Source organism: Argentina silus, assembly GCF_951799395.1.
Source record: "Argentina silus genome assembly, chromosome: 7".
In the NCBI taxonomy this organism is placed as follows: domain Eukaryota; kingdom Metazoa; phylum Chordata; class Actinopteri; order Argentiniformes; family Argentinidae; genus Argentina; species Argentina silus.
Window position 1 is genome coordinate 7,622,629 of NC_139661.1, and position 16,417 is coordinate 7,639,045.

Sequence of the window (16,417 nt, forward strand, 5' to 3'; positions counted from 1 at the left end):
AACGAATCGATTAATTTGCCACCAAAATCGCCCTAAATATATTTGTATTTGGTGATCTTAATTTTGCATTAAAATAATGTTTGGACAAATACATTGCCGCTCTTAACGATGATTCAAAAATAAAAATAATCATGCCAATATTTTACTCATTACTCTAGGCAAGATGGGCAATGGTACTTGGTTTGACATTCATGATCCATTAAACAAATAATGATGCGTATTAATGCGTGCCAAAATATGCTTAATATATCAATGAACTAATCGTTTGCCACCATAAAATACGAGCTACAATTAATTTCGACCAGTTAAGCCTATTGTTCGACTGTTTCGACTATTCCTTGTTACGGTGAAAGGAATTTTAATCCTGGAAATGTCAATAAATCTTCACACCCACATGGGGGCACGATACATGGCACTGGCGCCTGCAAGAGACAGTGATGTCCCCTCTGAAACAACGCCTTGGTAGACCGATGCAGTTGTTTTGTCAACATATTTGTCAACTTAACGTCTTTGTTCGAGAAATCTTTTTTAAGAGTAAGGTAATCAAATGTATTATGTACGATACAGTTGTCTTGGGCAAGAGTGAATTGTGTCTTCAACATATTTGACAGGCGTTGACACATTTTGTTAATAGCCTAATCGATGCCCTTTCTTCGTCAACAAACAAAGAAGAAGAAAAATATCGAACAACATAATATGAACACATAGGCTGCTATTTTAAATGATATCGAATAGTTTCAAAACAACGGTTAGCCTAATGTGTTTGCCTCTCCACTAAGAAGTGGTCCAATCACACCCAACAGCCTTTGCCAAATTGTCATTGCAATCAATGGATTATTAAAGCACGCATCGTATTTTCTCTTTGCATTATTGCTGCCTTCTCTTGGTCATTTCTATGTTTTGTGGTGGAATAGCCAACACAGGATTTTGTGACTAAACCTAATAGCTTCAGGGCGTTCTCCAAGTTCAAAAGTTCACCTTTTACGATCTCCAAAAGACCGCTGACTACCCACGTCCAAATAAAAACATTCCTACCTCTGTTCACACCAAACGAAACTCAAACCCATCGCAGTGTGAAATATTCAAGAAACAAGACAAACACAAACTAAGACATTTTACATACAGTTGTATAAAGAACATATGAAGATCAGATCATTTCCCACATAGGTAAGACATATTAGGCTACAAGTGAAAGACAATTAGGCAATTGGGCTATATATAGGCTATTGGATTTCTTTAACTTTGTCAAATAAAATCCCTTTAGAAATAAAATGAGATTTACAGTATCCAAGCAAGGGGATTTACAATGACTACATCTATGAACAAATATATTTCAAGAATGTGAAGAAATGTTACACGGTTGTAAGTGTGTATGAACATCATTCACATGCACATCCTGCAAGATTAAAGTGATAAACATGATCAAATGTAGCCATACAGTATAGTCTAATGAAGCAATAGCCTGATGTTTACATCCAGTGGACATTCCCAATGGAATCGAAGCGCGGATGCAGACACGTACCGTTGACTGACTTCGCATTGTTTCTCTCTGGGTACTCGAACCCATTCGTCCTCTTCTCTATCTCCATCCTCCTTCATGAAAGCTGCGCTGTTTTCTATCAACCGGACGGTTTTGACTTCTATATTATATTCGTCAACGCAAAGCTGTCTCTCTCTCTTGCTCTCTCGTGTTGAGGCGCTCCTGCTTCACTGCGCGGACCGTGGCCCCATGATTGCTGGTGTCAGTAAGAATAACAGTTCATCCACACCCCCATACCTTCACAAACCCTATTACGCAATGACGCACGTATCGCATGCATTCTGGGTTATGTAGGGTTTGAGCACCGTGTTTGTAGTCGGTGGAGAGGTAAGGTTACACATCAGATTTCTGTAACAGTGAACATATTCGCTTCAGGTTGATTTGTGATGTGTGTATGCCTATGCAATACGATTTGATATAATTTCAATAGATGTATCATTATGATTAAGCTCAGTGTTATAGATTTGATTTAATTGGATCACATAGCCTAATTAAAAGCGTTATCAATAGAATGGCAATAATCCAACAGAATGATCTTAATTATTAATTTGTGAATTCATCAACGACGAATTCATAGACATTATCTCCCATAATAAACGACACATCTAGGTCTCCAATCTCTAGATCTGTAAAACCTGACAATCGACAATGGTCAATATTGAACGCGAAAGGGGTGACAGTTCAAAGTTTAACAAAAAGCCAGAGGATGGCGCTGCAACTCTTTCACTGTACCTGTGTCCTGCCTTGAGAGGCAGTTTGACTGACACTGGTCCGACAGAAAGTCATGCGTTTCCGAATAATATTCTAAAGAAAATTGTAGGGAAAAAACTTCAGACTATATATTTACCTCTAAATACTTAATTGACAATATTAAAGGTGGAAAAGCTTTGGAGGAATGGCTTATAATATCTGCATTTAGATTATCATGCGTATTCATATGTCATAAATTAAAATGTGCAAATTGGGACTTTCAAATTTGGGGTAACGTGCTTTGTTAAACAGCAGAACATTGGTTCAAATTATATTAATGGCATTCATCCCAGAAAAGATTTCAAAATGATAAGAAATAAAAAGTTTATGTTCATGACATGCTGTGTCCAAATTGCCCCTCCCATCTGTCGAGGACAGAAAACGGGTGGATGATTTACTGATGAGGCGCAGAGTTGAGGATTAGCGCGCGGACAGCGGGTGAGCTCGGAAAAGTGCTTGCTGCGCACATTACTCCAACAACAAACTCCAGTGCTTTTGGACCTGTGGCAATGGATCCATAGTATTTTGTGCGGATGTCTCACCCTATGGATTGAATACTGTAACCAATCTTGTCATTTCAATCTTGTTTGGGGGCAAAACAGACGGATTCTACTATATCTGTTATCAAGCACACAGAAAAATGTGGAAATATACGAACTTGTTAACTTGCCTTCTAGTGCTGTGTAAAGATGTCACTGCGATGAGCAAGGTAAGTTAGGCATGAATGTAATTATGATATTTAAGACCTGTATAACACCTGTATGATATCGCCGCTGCATCAGTGTCACAGGTAAATATACTGGCAATGCAGACGTTTTAAGTTGTATTTTGCATGCCCTGCCAAACGCGCTCATGGTTTGAGCGCACGTCTGTTTGACCCTCTGGAAAAACAGTGCACGATTATCCCTTTTACAAATTGACTGCACCATTTGCGCAGTCAGCCTAGGACCCAAGGACCCATGTCCTTCAAGTGGGCTGGAACGCGACAAGATGCGGTTCGCATCCCAAAGATTTAACGCTCCTGAATGATTGAATATGGCTTTGCACATTAGGATACCCATTCCACTGTATTGCACAACATTACCTACTGTGCTGTAGCATCTGTGGGTTTACAGAAACATGAGGTTCAATCAATCTCTTTTTTTCTAGAAACATACCTTGCTGTTTTGGACAAACCATCTATAACTATTACTTATTACTCACATCTTTGTTGAATGATACTATTAAATATGAGGTCACCTTGATCGGCTGAAATTGGCTTTGAATCATTGTATTATTACATGTCAGACAGAGTAATCATTGCAATTGGTTTCCCCAAATGAGACCTCATGTGTACAGCCTGCTGCCAGATGAAATGTGGGAAGAGATGGCACCCAGTGGGGTAACAGTAATATCTGCCTTGTGTTGTTTGCACAGCTGCTGGACTTCAGTAACCCCTCTCTCATAGAGCCGCATTCCCCTGAGGATGGTCTAATCCCCGTTCCCCACATGGTCCTGTGTCCATCACTACTTCTCCCTGTCAGACGGAAAAACACAGGCACAAGAGGCACTCAAGCCAATGAAGCCTGTACAGGAGGCTTTTCCTCCTCTATTGTGTACGAGGGAAGTACAGTATTGTGGTTAGTGAAATGGACACAGTGGTTATATAGTAATGTCTTGGTTTCTGTCCTTTCAAGAACAGTGTCTTGTATGTGCTGTGCAGCTGTGCAAAATGACATGAATGAAGCCCATAAGTACAATCACCCTAATTACCTGATCATCACGTTTAACTGAGGGTGCAGATTGGACAGAAGCTCAGCAGGACCTCTAATAAACCGATGATTCATTGGAGCATGGTTTTGGTTCTCCCCTGTGTCTGTTCTCTGTGAGACATACAGTACAGTATAGTGTGTCTGTCCTGCTTGCCGTACCCAGTGCCCATGTCCATTGGAGACACCGTGCCCTCCAAGTTTCCTTCCCAGACTGATGGCACTGAGATGATCATGTGACAAAGCCTGCTCTGAGGAGGGCACGAAGGGCGCGGTGCGGTGGCGTGGAAACAGGCGTGTGCATCTGCCCCTTGTTTTGGTTGTAAACAAACCCAGGAATCCCGCCGAGAGGTCGTTCAGAGGGCGGAGAGATGGAGGGAGGAGACACACTGCCGCCATGAAGAAATAAAGAGACTTCATGTGACACTGAGAATTAACGAGACCCAATGTGTCAGTCTGATGGCCTCTGCCCCTTGGCCACGCAGCTGGGCGTGCACATGGTTCTGCACAGCAGGAAATGAAGGAGAGCTATCCCATAATAGCAATCTCCCCTTCTCCTCTGGGTGTTTTGGTGGGATAGAAATAAAATAAAAAACACCAAAATAGAACCAAAAATCTTAATACAAGATCTGTTGGTCTTGGACCTCTCTCTAATAGAGCAGTCTAGTTTACAGAATATGGCTGCCAGTAGAAAGATGACAGTTCACAAAACTTTGCCAAAGGGAAGCATTTTATGCCCATTCTCTGTACCAATACTTCCAATACTGCACTTCAAAGTCTGCATTTCTGGATTTCCCGTCTCCTCGCTTCATCCCAGTCTCACAGGGGGTTGTTTGATAGTCTCACAGGGGGCACCTCCTCACAAGCGTCCATCACATTCAATGGCAATATTTTACTATCCAGTTGAATATCAGCCAATATATATGATTGTTCACTCAGATATCTATCGAGTAGGGAGCACACATCCCTCTCAAACATCTGGCTGTAAAACAAGCGCATCTGGGGGAAAGCGATGGCAACACCAGATAATTCCATTCTTGACTGAGGTCCCAGACACACACTAATAATGAAGAGACAACTGTTATGGATAGATAGATAATAATACTTGACACACTATTTTGAAGCACCTCTCTCTCTCTCTCTCTCTCTCTCTCTCTCTCTCTCTCCCCCCCCCTTTCTTTCCCTCTCTTTATTTCTCTCCTTACTGAAACTCCTCAGCCATAGTCCCTGAGGACGAAAAGTCAAGAGTGTGGTTGGACATATAAACGGCCCCAGGTGGAATGTAGATGTGTACCCCTAAAAGCAGCAAGTGCTCAGTAAGCTTGTGTCCAGCTAATTAACATCCCAGCACTAATGCCGGTGTTTCTGTTCAGGTTAGATCCTGCAATCTCATGGTTCATGACCAGGCTGAAGGCTTAAATTTCCAGTCGCACTCCAGGTTAAGCTTTACAGTGGCAGAGTAAGACTGTTTATCATAAGCACAGCTAATTAGATTAAGAATCAGGTGGACTTTCTGGAACGGAATTTGGACTCCAATTTTTAGTCTGTCATGTTTAGACTGGAGAGCAATGTGATACAGTAATAAGCCACAGAAAAAAAGATAATTTAGCCTTTATTGCTTTGATTTAGTCATAAAAATAACTCAAGCCATCAGAGTCAGAGTTGTTCTCTCTCCTACCACAGAACAATCTTTTGATTCTCTTCTCATTAAGTTGATTGCAGTTAAAGTGGAAGATTGACCTGGAAGATAATCTATCATCTTAGAAAAGATGTAAAATCTTTGTAAAACACAAACATTTTTGTGGAAAATAATTACCTGATTTGTTAAAGATACGGTTTTATATTGTTTTGTCAGCAGCCTGCAGTAAGCTTACTAGCCTAGTAATTACCAACTGACAAAACATGCAGCCTTGACCGGATATCCTTGTTTATATGGGCCAAGGCTACAAACCCAGGTTGGTGTTACAGTAACACTTAAGTCTGTCATAGAATAACTTCTGTTCTCCGGGTCTAAAGATAAGACTAACAAGGGCTTTGAATGTGCCAGCCATTGTGTAACGGATCTTGCGTTTAACAATCCTGAACACAATTGGGGTTTGCCCTTCATCACTGTCACTGTGTTTTTCAGTGGCTGCAGCCTTCAGTACTGGCTGATCTAATAATGTTCTCTGTAGTGAGTGGATGTGAGGCCATCCAAATTGGTCCCTTCCCCCTATTGTGCAGACAAGAGTTTGTGTTTTGGTCCTCTTCGGTTGACCTGAAACTTGACCGCACTCAAGAGGTCAAAGCCAAAAGACTCCAAACTCAAAGCATGCGTTAAGCTCCTTGCAGACTTAATTATGATTGCTTGGAGCTCCGTTGACTGCTCTCATGCTGAAAGTTCAGTTGGCATGGGATGCTGAACGAGTGGAGAGAGGACAGTAATTATTCTCATAACCAATATTAGCTTTTTAGAATTAGGATAGAGGATGCCCATCTTGCTCCAACCCAGCATAAAGAGGGTGAGAGAGGGCAGGGACTGCAAAGTACTGGTGTGTTCTTATACATTCCTTTCGACGGCACAAAACAGGAATGAAAACATGTGTGTCGAGAAGGCAACACACGAAAGCAGACAGGAATTTCTCTAGATTTGCCATCCTAACCCTAAACCATGGTGCTTAAAGCATCTTAAGCCTGATGTTGCTAAGGAGTGGCCGGGGTTTGGCTCGCCGCGGCAGTGGTTGAACAATGAGCCGCAGCAGGGCTGTGGGCACAGACTCTCGGAGAGAAATTTAATCTGCTAATCCACTCTGTTTTCATGTGGTTGTAGAATTTGTCAACCTGCTGCCTTTTACTTGGCATGGGTCAGGAATGGCCCGGCCAGTCTGCACACAGGGGTCCTGCCCCATAATCAAAGACCCCTCTGAATCGAAGTCTGCAGTAATGGAGGGTATGCCCCCCACCCCACCCCTGTCACTCAGCTTGCATTCCTTTACTAATGAGCTCACCCCACCCCACCCCAGCCTGCTGGGTCCTGCCTTCATAACCCTCCCCACCACACTCTCAAAAAGACCACTCCACAGATATTTGCTCAGAGTGTGTGTGGATGCTCTAAGCTTGGCTTCACTCATACAGTAAGCAAACTTCCTCTCCAAAGATATTTGCCCAGATTTGCAGTAGACTTGCTCCAGTGCCAGTTTGGTACAGAGTCTCTGATAACCTGGTTTTGAATGCACAGTTGAGATGCTTATCCCATCTAGATAGAACTTGGCAGAGAGGGACTCAGACAGAGCCACGTTTCAAAGAGATAGGTCTGAGACAGACCGAATTCTTTAATGCAAAATCTCTGTAATGCTGCATTCTTTTGCTGCTGTAAGTGGTACCACATGTGGACCTGCCCCAGGGTTGATACAGATCCCTGAATCTCACTGGAGAAAGATGACAGTTTAAGCCCTCTTGGACAGAGGGCCTGAGAGCTGTGTCTCTGAAGGTGATGGAAGATATGCTTAGCATCAGTGAAGTGCACCAATCACTCCATGCCTCTGCATGGAGGGAGATACACACAGAGAGCAGTGCCAGCTGCAGACAGCCACAAAGAGAGTCAGACAGACGGGAACACAGATACTTGAGAACTCATGTGGCACCTTACGCTCTCTGTGGAATGAGGTCATCGATACCTCAGCAACAACAACCCAACATTAAATGAAATATGCTATAAATGTGTATTACAACCGAACATTTAATCAAATATGCAATAAATTCATATTATGTAAATGTCAAACATATGACCCGGCCTATTATGGAAACCATAAACATGTCAGTCTACAGTAAAGATGTATTGTTCATACAGTTATTGGCTTTCGTAATGTTGCTGGTGTGATTATGGGAGGACTGTGTATTGTTTAAGCTTGCACATGGCCAGCCAAAGTCCTTTTATCTATGGAGCGCTCAACACACAGCTGGTGATATAGGGTTTATATTAATTATGTTAGTCTGTATGGCTTTCATCCGACTCACGAAGGCTGGTCTTCAAAGGAGGGGGAAGCGTGTGGTTAATGTTCGGGCTCACTTTCATTCCCTTGCTTTGGTTTCTCTCCTAACAAAATGGATTTATTATTCATAGATGTCCACTGGGGGATAGAGTCATTGAGAACATTGAAAGGGCTCTCCACTGACTCAGACTCACTGCTGAGAGAAGAGAACCCGAGCTCAGCATATATCTCTTTATGAATCATAGGCCTACATATCATAGGAGTGGACTGATGTGAAGTTCAACCCTGACCATTGATCACTAGGTCAAACAGAGTTGTGTTCTCAGAATACCGCCGGCCTGAATGTGAAACCTGCTCAGCCCCAGACTGGCCCTCTCTCTCACTATTAAACCCCATGCTGGGACATCATCTCCGGCTGTTATTGCACCCTGCTGATGAGGCGCTGTACAACTACAGGAACCATGTCCAGTTCATGCATGTCAGGAATACTTTACTCCAACCCCCTGTAATCAAGCCATCTCTGCCCACCCCCCCCCCTCCTCCCCCCCCCCCCCCCCCCCCCCCCACCTTCCTCCCCACACCAGATCTTCGGGGAGACGGAGCCGGTGCGGATGACGTCGGAGGGCTCGGACTGCCGCTGCAAGTGCATCATGCGTCCCCTGACGAAAGACGCGTGTCAGCGCCTCCGCGGCGGCAGCGTGCGTGTGGAGGACTTCTACACGGTGGAGACGGTCAGCTCCGGATCAGACTGCAAGTGTTCGTGCACGGCCCCTCCCTCGTCGCTCAACCCCTGTGAGAACGAGTGGAAGATGGAGAAGCTGAAGAAACAGGCCCCAGAGCTGCTGAAGGTGAGGACAGGAGCAGCTTCCCTCCGTACAGTACACTTATAACACCCCTATTACTGGTGGTTTAATAACCGTATAACCCATAATTGGTTAATGATGACAGAAGAATTGGCTGTGTAAAGACAGAAAAACTACGATGTGGTCTTGTGTGGTCTTCAAAAACAGGAATGTTGAAAAATGGGAAAAGAGCATTTAAAGTATCAGAGATGGTTACACAGACAGTACACCATGACCTCACTTTAGTTTGATGTGATAACCATCTGTTGATAGCATCCAGGCTCAGCACCTCTGAGTACGTCATGGATGTGAAGCACACATACATTTTTCACTGGCAGCGGAGGCACGCAATGTACCACATGAGGAGAGGAACCAGGACCAGATGTGTGATCAGACTGGGTCTGAGTTGGGCCATAGATTAACCCCATTTGTCTGGGTCCTCCATATCTTATTGCTAATAAATCCCAAACAAAAGCATTAGATTACAAAGGCTCAACATGAGTTTTCAAAGTGTTTTTTATACAATGTGAGATGGTAAATCGTAGACACAGTGGATTTATATTATGTCAGGTGCCTCATTCCATTGCCCCAATGAACAACGTAGTTAAGTCAATACTCTGAATTGCTATAATACGGGGGGGTGTTACTTCCTCTTAAGTGTTATTGCATTCCCAAATACAATCCCAAAAGAGAAACTTGTCAGTCAAGTGAAACTCGTCAATTTAGTTCATTGCTCATACAGTCTTACAGTCTTCTCTGTTCTATGCTTTCTGTGTGTGTGTGTGTGTGTGTGTGTGTGTGTGTGTGTGTGTGTGTGCGTACAGCTGCATTCCATGGTGGACCTGCTGGAGGGAACCCTGTACAGTATGGACCTCATGAAGGTCCACTCCTACATAAACAAGGTCGTCTCCCAGATGAACAATCTGGAGGAGGTAAGGACAAACAAAGGAGGTAAAGTCCTCCACTATAACTCCTACCACAATACAAGAGATACAGGCTGAGGTCTGCATGGCCTACTGTATACTGTCTTTGTGTGGATTAAGAATTTCCCACACATTGAAAGCTATCTATGCTAATTCAATGATTAAATGGTTAATGATTGGATACCAGTGATTCCCCCCTAACCTGCATAGTGACAGTATCCTAAGAGTTTTCTTTAACCCCACAACTATTCACATTTCTATAGAGACACGATTAAGTACATTGGTTGGGGAGAAAGAGAGACTTTTGTAACCAGTTACTGCCGGTTTTGTGTGACACCAAAATGATGTGTTTATAATATGTTTACAGAAGGGGCCTTTTTGGTTAGCAGAGTTATTTGCATTTGGGCCATGCAATAGACTTGCCTAATTCTAAAGAAAACATATGTTTCTCCAGACAATCAAGACGAATCTGACACGGGATAATGAGTTTGTGAGAGACAGCATGGTCACTCTGACCAATCAGTTTAAAAGATATGAGAACTACTCCAACATCATGATGAGCATCAAGAAAGAGATCTCCAGCCTTGGTTTGCAGCTACTGCAGAAAGACTCTACCGAGACCAAAGCTCAGGTTAGTGCCACACACACACACACACACACATACACACACACACACACACACACACACACAAATGTGCATGCACACACAAACACACACACACACACACACACACACACACACAAAAGCTTTCTCACAAATTGCACATAAATCACACACACAAGCCAATTTTCACATGCCCACTGACGCAAGCTAAATCACAGGCTTGAATGTCAATGTTTACAGGCAACCAATGATGAGAAAGCCAAGGACGCCATAAAACCTCCCAACAAAAAGACCCCGGGATCCAAACCCCCCCCCAAGACACCCAAGGAAAAGGTTGTAAAGCCTAAGAAAGAAACCACCAAGCCTGGGAAGGCTGTCAAACCTGACCCCACAGCCAAGGCCAAGGTGGCTGGACACCAGCCCGGTGTAGTGCGGGGCATCACCTACTACAAAGCTGCCAAGGTGGATGGAGATGAGCATGGCACAGGGGGTAAAGGTGAGAAGAGCAGGCCAGATACTCTCCAAGCCAGCCCTCCCTCCCAGTCCAGTCTGTACACAGGGAGCACCCCTTAACCCCCTTAAGAAAACATTCTGCTCTGACTTTGCTGAGTGAGCGCTTGGCCTGCATGAGATCATTTGTGTGCTGTCCTAATAATCTTAGACGCTTTGGTGGTTATTACAAGCTGAAACAATCCAAATTAGTAACCTATACATTTGGAGGTGATCTTTATCCCATTATGCTGGATCAGCCTTACACGAGAGACTGTTATTACAGAATCCCAACAGTGTTCTATTATGTCTGTCATATGATTTGTTTTTCTGTAGAGCAAGCCATAAAGATTCCGTAATTAAATATATTTTCTTACACAAGTATGACATGGGAGTGTAAATCTTCTGTTATGCACTTTGCACCTTTGCCGTATAGGAAATTAAACAATCAATCTCTAGATCACTATGTACGAGACAGAACAAAAACATCTTTTGGGGGGGATTGTTTTCAACCAAGCAGGTTTGGCCGTTGAAGGATCGAATTGCTCGTGTGCGTTCATTGGGCAGGAAATCCAAATCTTTTATTGACAAAATACATAGAGCTAATGGAATGTCTGTCTGAATGGAACACTGCCACATCCATAACATGCCATGGCCTCACTCCTATTACACAATGTGTGAGGACCCCCATCACTCCGGAGATGAAAGCTGACAAAACATTTCTTGACTCCTCCCAATCCTCTTTAAGTCTAGTTCAGTGAATAGGTATGCTGCGTTTGCACAGGGCACACGCACATACACTGTGAAACCTGCTGTTCTGCCATGTCTAGCCATTGAGCCAAACTTTGGTGAGTCAAGCCACACTTGTCAAGGCGGTGAGGGCGATTTAGCCTCATTTCCATAATCTCACACGTAGAGCAAGTTGCCTTTTTCAAAGATGTTAACCCATGTCTATGGTATCTATAGGATCAGGGATATAGAACGCTTTAGAAGCATTAAGCAATCCTGCTTTTCCCCCTTAACACTGACTTTATAAACCTTTCACCTGTGCCTAACTGACTCCTAGGCTCTCTCTCTCTCGTTCTCTCTCTCTCTCTCTCTCTCTCTCTCTCTCTCTCTCTCTCTCTCTCTCTCTCTCTCTCTCTCTCTGAATTCAATTCAATTCAATAAGCTTTATGGGCACAATAATTATCATTATCTCACATTGTCAAAGCAAACATATACAGTAAGAACTTATTAAATAGGTGATGACAGAACAGAACATAAATTATAATAAATATAAAATACTAAATAAGTACAAAATAAGAATATATTACAGTAATGATAGGCATAACAGTTTACAAATAACAGGAAATTATTACAAATCTCTCTCTCTCTCTCTCTCTCTCTCTCTCTCTCTCTCTCTCTCTCTCTCTCTCTCTGTCCTTTCAGCAGAGACATGTGGTCAGGTAGTGTGTTGCGCATCACTAGCACCCGGAGGTTCAGAGTGTGTGCGTGTCGACCAGATGCTTCTGTAGCACTGCCGTTTTATCTCACACATCTGTCTAGCAGCACAGGAAGTGAGAGTATGAGGAACAGGGTTGGGAGCAGCCGAGCCCCACACTCCTCCCGACACTATCCTCCGCTCTGCTATTCTCTCTCTGCAGCCTGAGGCAACACAGAGGCAGCAGGACAGACTGGGTAACAGAGAGAGGAAGCTGGCAGGCTGTGTGTGCTGCATTACTAACAGGCTGCCTTTGATGTGGTCTGGGGAAGCCTGGGGTACTGTAGTCCACAGTCACTATGTGTCCCTCTGACAGGGGATTCAAAGGTCAATACATGGCCTCTAGGAAGCGAGGCCCCAGGCCTAATTGAGACAACTGTCTTCAATGGAAAACGAGTGTAGCCATGGCCCTGCAGATAATGAGCTTTGGACCTCTGCTAACTAAATCAACTGGCCTGATTTGATTTCCAACGTCCTCTCCCTATTCACAGACAACGCTGCCAAAACACACACCGTCCACCACATCAAAGGGACACACTCTGAGGACGGAGGCGCTGAAATCATCCTGGCTGTCGAGTCCACCACAGCTGAGCAGACGACCACCACTGCAGCTGCCACCACCACCCCTGCCACCACCACCACCACCACCACCACAACAACAACAACAACCACAGAGCCACCTACTACTTCCACCGCCAGTGTATATAGGCATGAGAGACCAGCTCCCACCATCATGCTGATACTGGACAACTTAGACAACAACAGCCGGCCCCTCCTACATCGAGCAGGTACCCTGCCCTACCCAGTATGTACCTGCACGGGGCTTGTTTACCGTAATACCCACAAACAGTGTCCTGATTCTGCACAATTAAGTGACATACAAACATGTAACGCCTAACCGCCGCAAATATGTGTGACTGCGGAAATTGCATGATTGGAAACACATGCTGAGAACTGAATTCAAGCCACTATTCCCCCAAAGCCGTAGTTTTGTTTTTGTATTGACTGTACTTGTCTCTTTTTCTCTCTCTCTTGGCAGGGAAGATCCTGGACTGTGAGGGAACTCTGGCCTCTATCGAGCTCCCGGTGAAGCAGCACAGCTATGGGCGTAACGAGGGAGCCTGGATGAAGGACCCTCTCGCCAAGGACTCCAAGATCTACGTCACCAACTACTACTACGGCAACAATCTGGTGGAGTTCAGAAACCTGGACAACTTCAAACAAGGTGAGGAACCGGCCATGGTTTTTACACAGTTCTCTGTGACAATGATCTCGAAGGTATGTGATTCATACTGTTAATGTCATTTATGTATATAGCTCTGGTATTGAAAAGGGAGGTGTTTTGCTAATACACTGTTACCAGACGGTGTGTTTACTTCGTGTTTTCCACACATCGTTTCCTTCGACAGTTGGCTGGGGAAAAAACGTCCCTTCCGCTTCCACTATTTTGAACGAGAAATAGGATTACTCCCTGTAAGAGAGTAAGATGATCTCCCTCATTGGACTAGATGGGTTGATTTAGATGTGTTTGGACAATGGACTTTTAAATGCACTTACATCTGCCGAGCACCCAAGGCTTTTCCCTTTTATATCCAGTCGGGTGCTGAGTTCAGTGCCGCGTGCGGATGACTAGGTATCTCGGTGAGTGGCTGTGATCCCTGCTATGGTTGACATGTGCTCTGGCCTCTCCTTTGAACTGGGCAGAGCAGAGAGGGATTAGAGGCTTGGGCTGGCCTCGGGGGGGAAAAGTGCTGCGCTACGGGTTGTTTTTGTCCTTCGCTGAGCTTCATTCATTATCTAAATCACACTTCCTGAGGTGGAAATGTAATGTAGCAGATGTGACCAGATATGAGTATGACACTAATAACAGAACAGCTGTTTGTACTGCAGCGGCACGGAAAAAGAGGAAACGGCTCTGTCTTCCGTGTCGAGCCCTTATGAATACTTTTTTGGAATGTGTTTGTGTTACACAGTGGCTCCTCGAATGACTTTTAATATACCATATGGTATGTGTATAGATAATGACATTCCATTCATAACGATGTGAAGCTCAAGCTAACCTAATGTTGTAAATATTACTTTATTTGGTCCTAGGCCGTTGGAGCAACCTCTTCAAACTGCCTTACAACTGGATAGGCACAGGCCACGTGGTGTACAATGGAGCCTTCTACTACAATAGAGCCTTCACCAAGAACATCATCAAGTATGACCTGAGGATGCGCTACGTGGCTGCCTGGACCCTGCTGCATGACGTGGTCTACGAGGACACCACACCCTGGAAGTGGAGAGGCCACTCGGACATCGACTTTGCCGTGGACGAGAGTGGGCTGTGGGTCATCTACCCTGCTATGGACTATGACTACTCCCAACAGGAAATCATCATCATCAGTAAGCTGGACCCTGGGGACCTGTCCATAAAGAAGGAGACCACCTGGAGGACAGGACTGAAGAGGAACTCGTACGGGAACTGCTTCATCATCTGTGGGGTCCTGTACGCTGTGGACGTGTACAACCAGAAGGAAGGGGAGGTGAACTATGCCTACGACACCCACACCAACACAGAGGCCATGCCACGCCTGCCCTTCACCAACGAGTACGCCTTCACCACCCAGATCGACTACAACCCCAAGGAAAAGCTCCTGTATGCCTGGGACAATGGACACCAAGTCACATATAACATAAACTTTGTCGACCAGTGAGCACAGCCATTTTGTGCTCCGGTAAAGTAGAGGCCGTCAGCACGGCAGGATAGCCATCCCTAAAAAGAAAGATGCTCAGTCATGGACAGTCCAGCAGCAGCCATATTGGATTGAACAGGCAGGGTGTTAAAAGTACACCAGCAAATCTACTTTCAATGCATGCTAATCAGGACACTATGCATCCTACTTTCACTGCACCTCAGCCAATTGGATCTGTGTTGGGATACCTCTATCTATGTCATGAATGGACAGATTATTTTTCTACCTACAGTAAATGATTTCTATGGCCCATCAACTCCATCCTATCACCAAGCACTTTGACCATCACTGTCAATTTCATTTTCCTGCCTGTTGATGCTGTCTGTTACATTTATAAATGTTGTTGGGTACTGAAGTGTAAAACTGTTTTCCTAAGAATTAAGTGAGGATGAGGGATGCTTTGAATATATATTATGAACTCACAAGAACAATATACACACGTTTCTAAACTTAAGATTTTGTATTTACCTGTGATTTGTCGGAGAATTCATATTTACATGGGTGATGCTTTGCATACATTTTGTACAAATTAATGTGTTCTTATTTGTTGTATGACAAATATACAGTTGTTTATAACAATTGCTTATTCACTACATCTGTCATAATCATATTGGAGGATAAACCTTCACCCGATGGAAAATGAACTATCATGGAGGCCTATTATGTAAATGCGTAGATGTACAGGTGCCGTTTAATACATAAACCATAAACCTCAATGACAGTAATAACTTTACAGGCACTCATCTATGATTAAACCTGTCCAGTATGTAGTATATGTACTGACATTATCAAGAGCTTAAGAAGACCACTAATTGAAATAAAGTTTTGTCTAGAGTGTGTAGTGTTCTATTATGATTTTTTCTCATTTTTACCATGCTTTATTTTGAAACTACCCACTAATGACTAATGCTTATGCTGGATGTACCTTGATGGTTTTGTCAAGTTTACACATACATGTGCATGGCCACTGCAGCACCGTAATATGTTCATATGGAATGTAAAGATGTTTGATACACACTTTTTACAGGAAAGATGTTAATTGAAAATATGATATCACGCACACACACACACACAACCCCATTGTGCTTGTCTCTGTGCTATGAAATAAAATTAAAAAATGCTTAAAGTATATATCCATCTACACAGTCCCAGTGACTGCCATGGGAGAGCGGGCCTTTCCTTGCCCAGTGTTGACAGGATACTCTTGAATGACTCAGTTCCTCTGAATTGTGTTTTCTCCCAAATTCTCTCCCCAATTCTCTCCCTAAATAGCGCCACAAACCAGCTCACATGGTTTGTGTTTATTTCCAGGACAAAGGTCAGACTGCT

General features: G+C 43.8%; 2 protein-coding genes across 2 annotated transcripts in view; one reads left to right on the forward strand and one right to left on the reverse strand.

Annotated features, from left to right (window-relative positions):
* Positions 1-1,589, reverse strand: part of nr6a1a (nuclear receptor subfamily 6, group A, member 1a) — a gene marked incomplete at both ends in the record, with an annotated part of 54,940 nt that extends 53,351 nt beyond the window's left edge. The window contains one exon of the mRNA XM_083673609.1: positions 1,523-1,589. Within this exon, the coding sequence (XP_083529735.1) occupies positions 1,523-1,589 (67 nt within the window). The remainder of the gene's footprint in view (positions 1-1,522) is intronic.
* A 1,129-nt stretch (positions 1,590-2,718) lies between these two features.
* olfml2a (olfactomedin-like 2A) lies at positions 2,719-16,176 on the forward strand. Its single transcript, XM_083672930.1, has 8 exons — positions 2,719-2,999; positions 8,594-8,857; positions 9,676-9,783; positions 10,229-10,405; positions 10,619-10,874; positions 12,842-13,138; positions 13,390-13,575; positions 14,445-16,176. Exons 1-8 carry the CDS (start codon positions 2,931-2,933, stop codon positions 15,047-15,049), a joined length of 1,962 nt encoding a protein of 653 aa, XP_083529056.1. The 5' UTR covers positions 2,719-2,930; the 3' UTR covers positions 15,050-16,176.
* Positions 16,177-16,417: the final 241 nt, after the last annotated feature.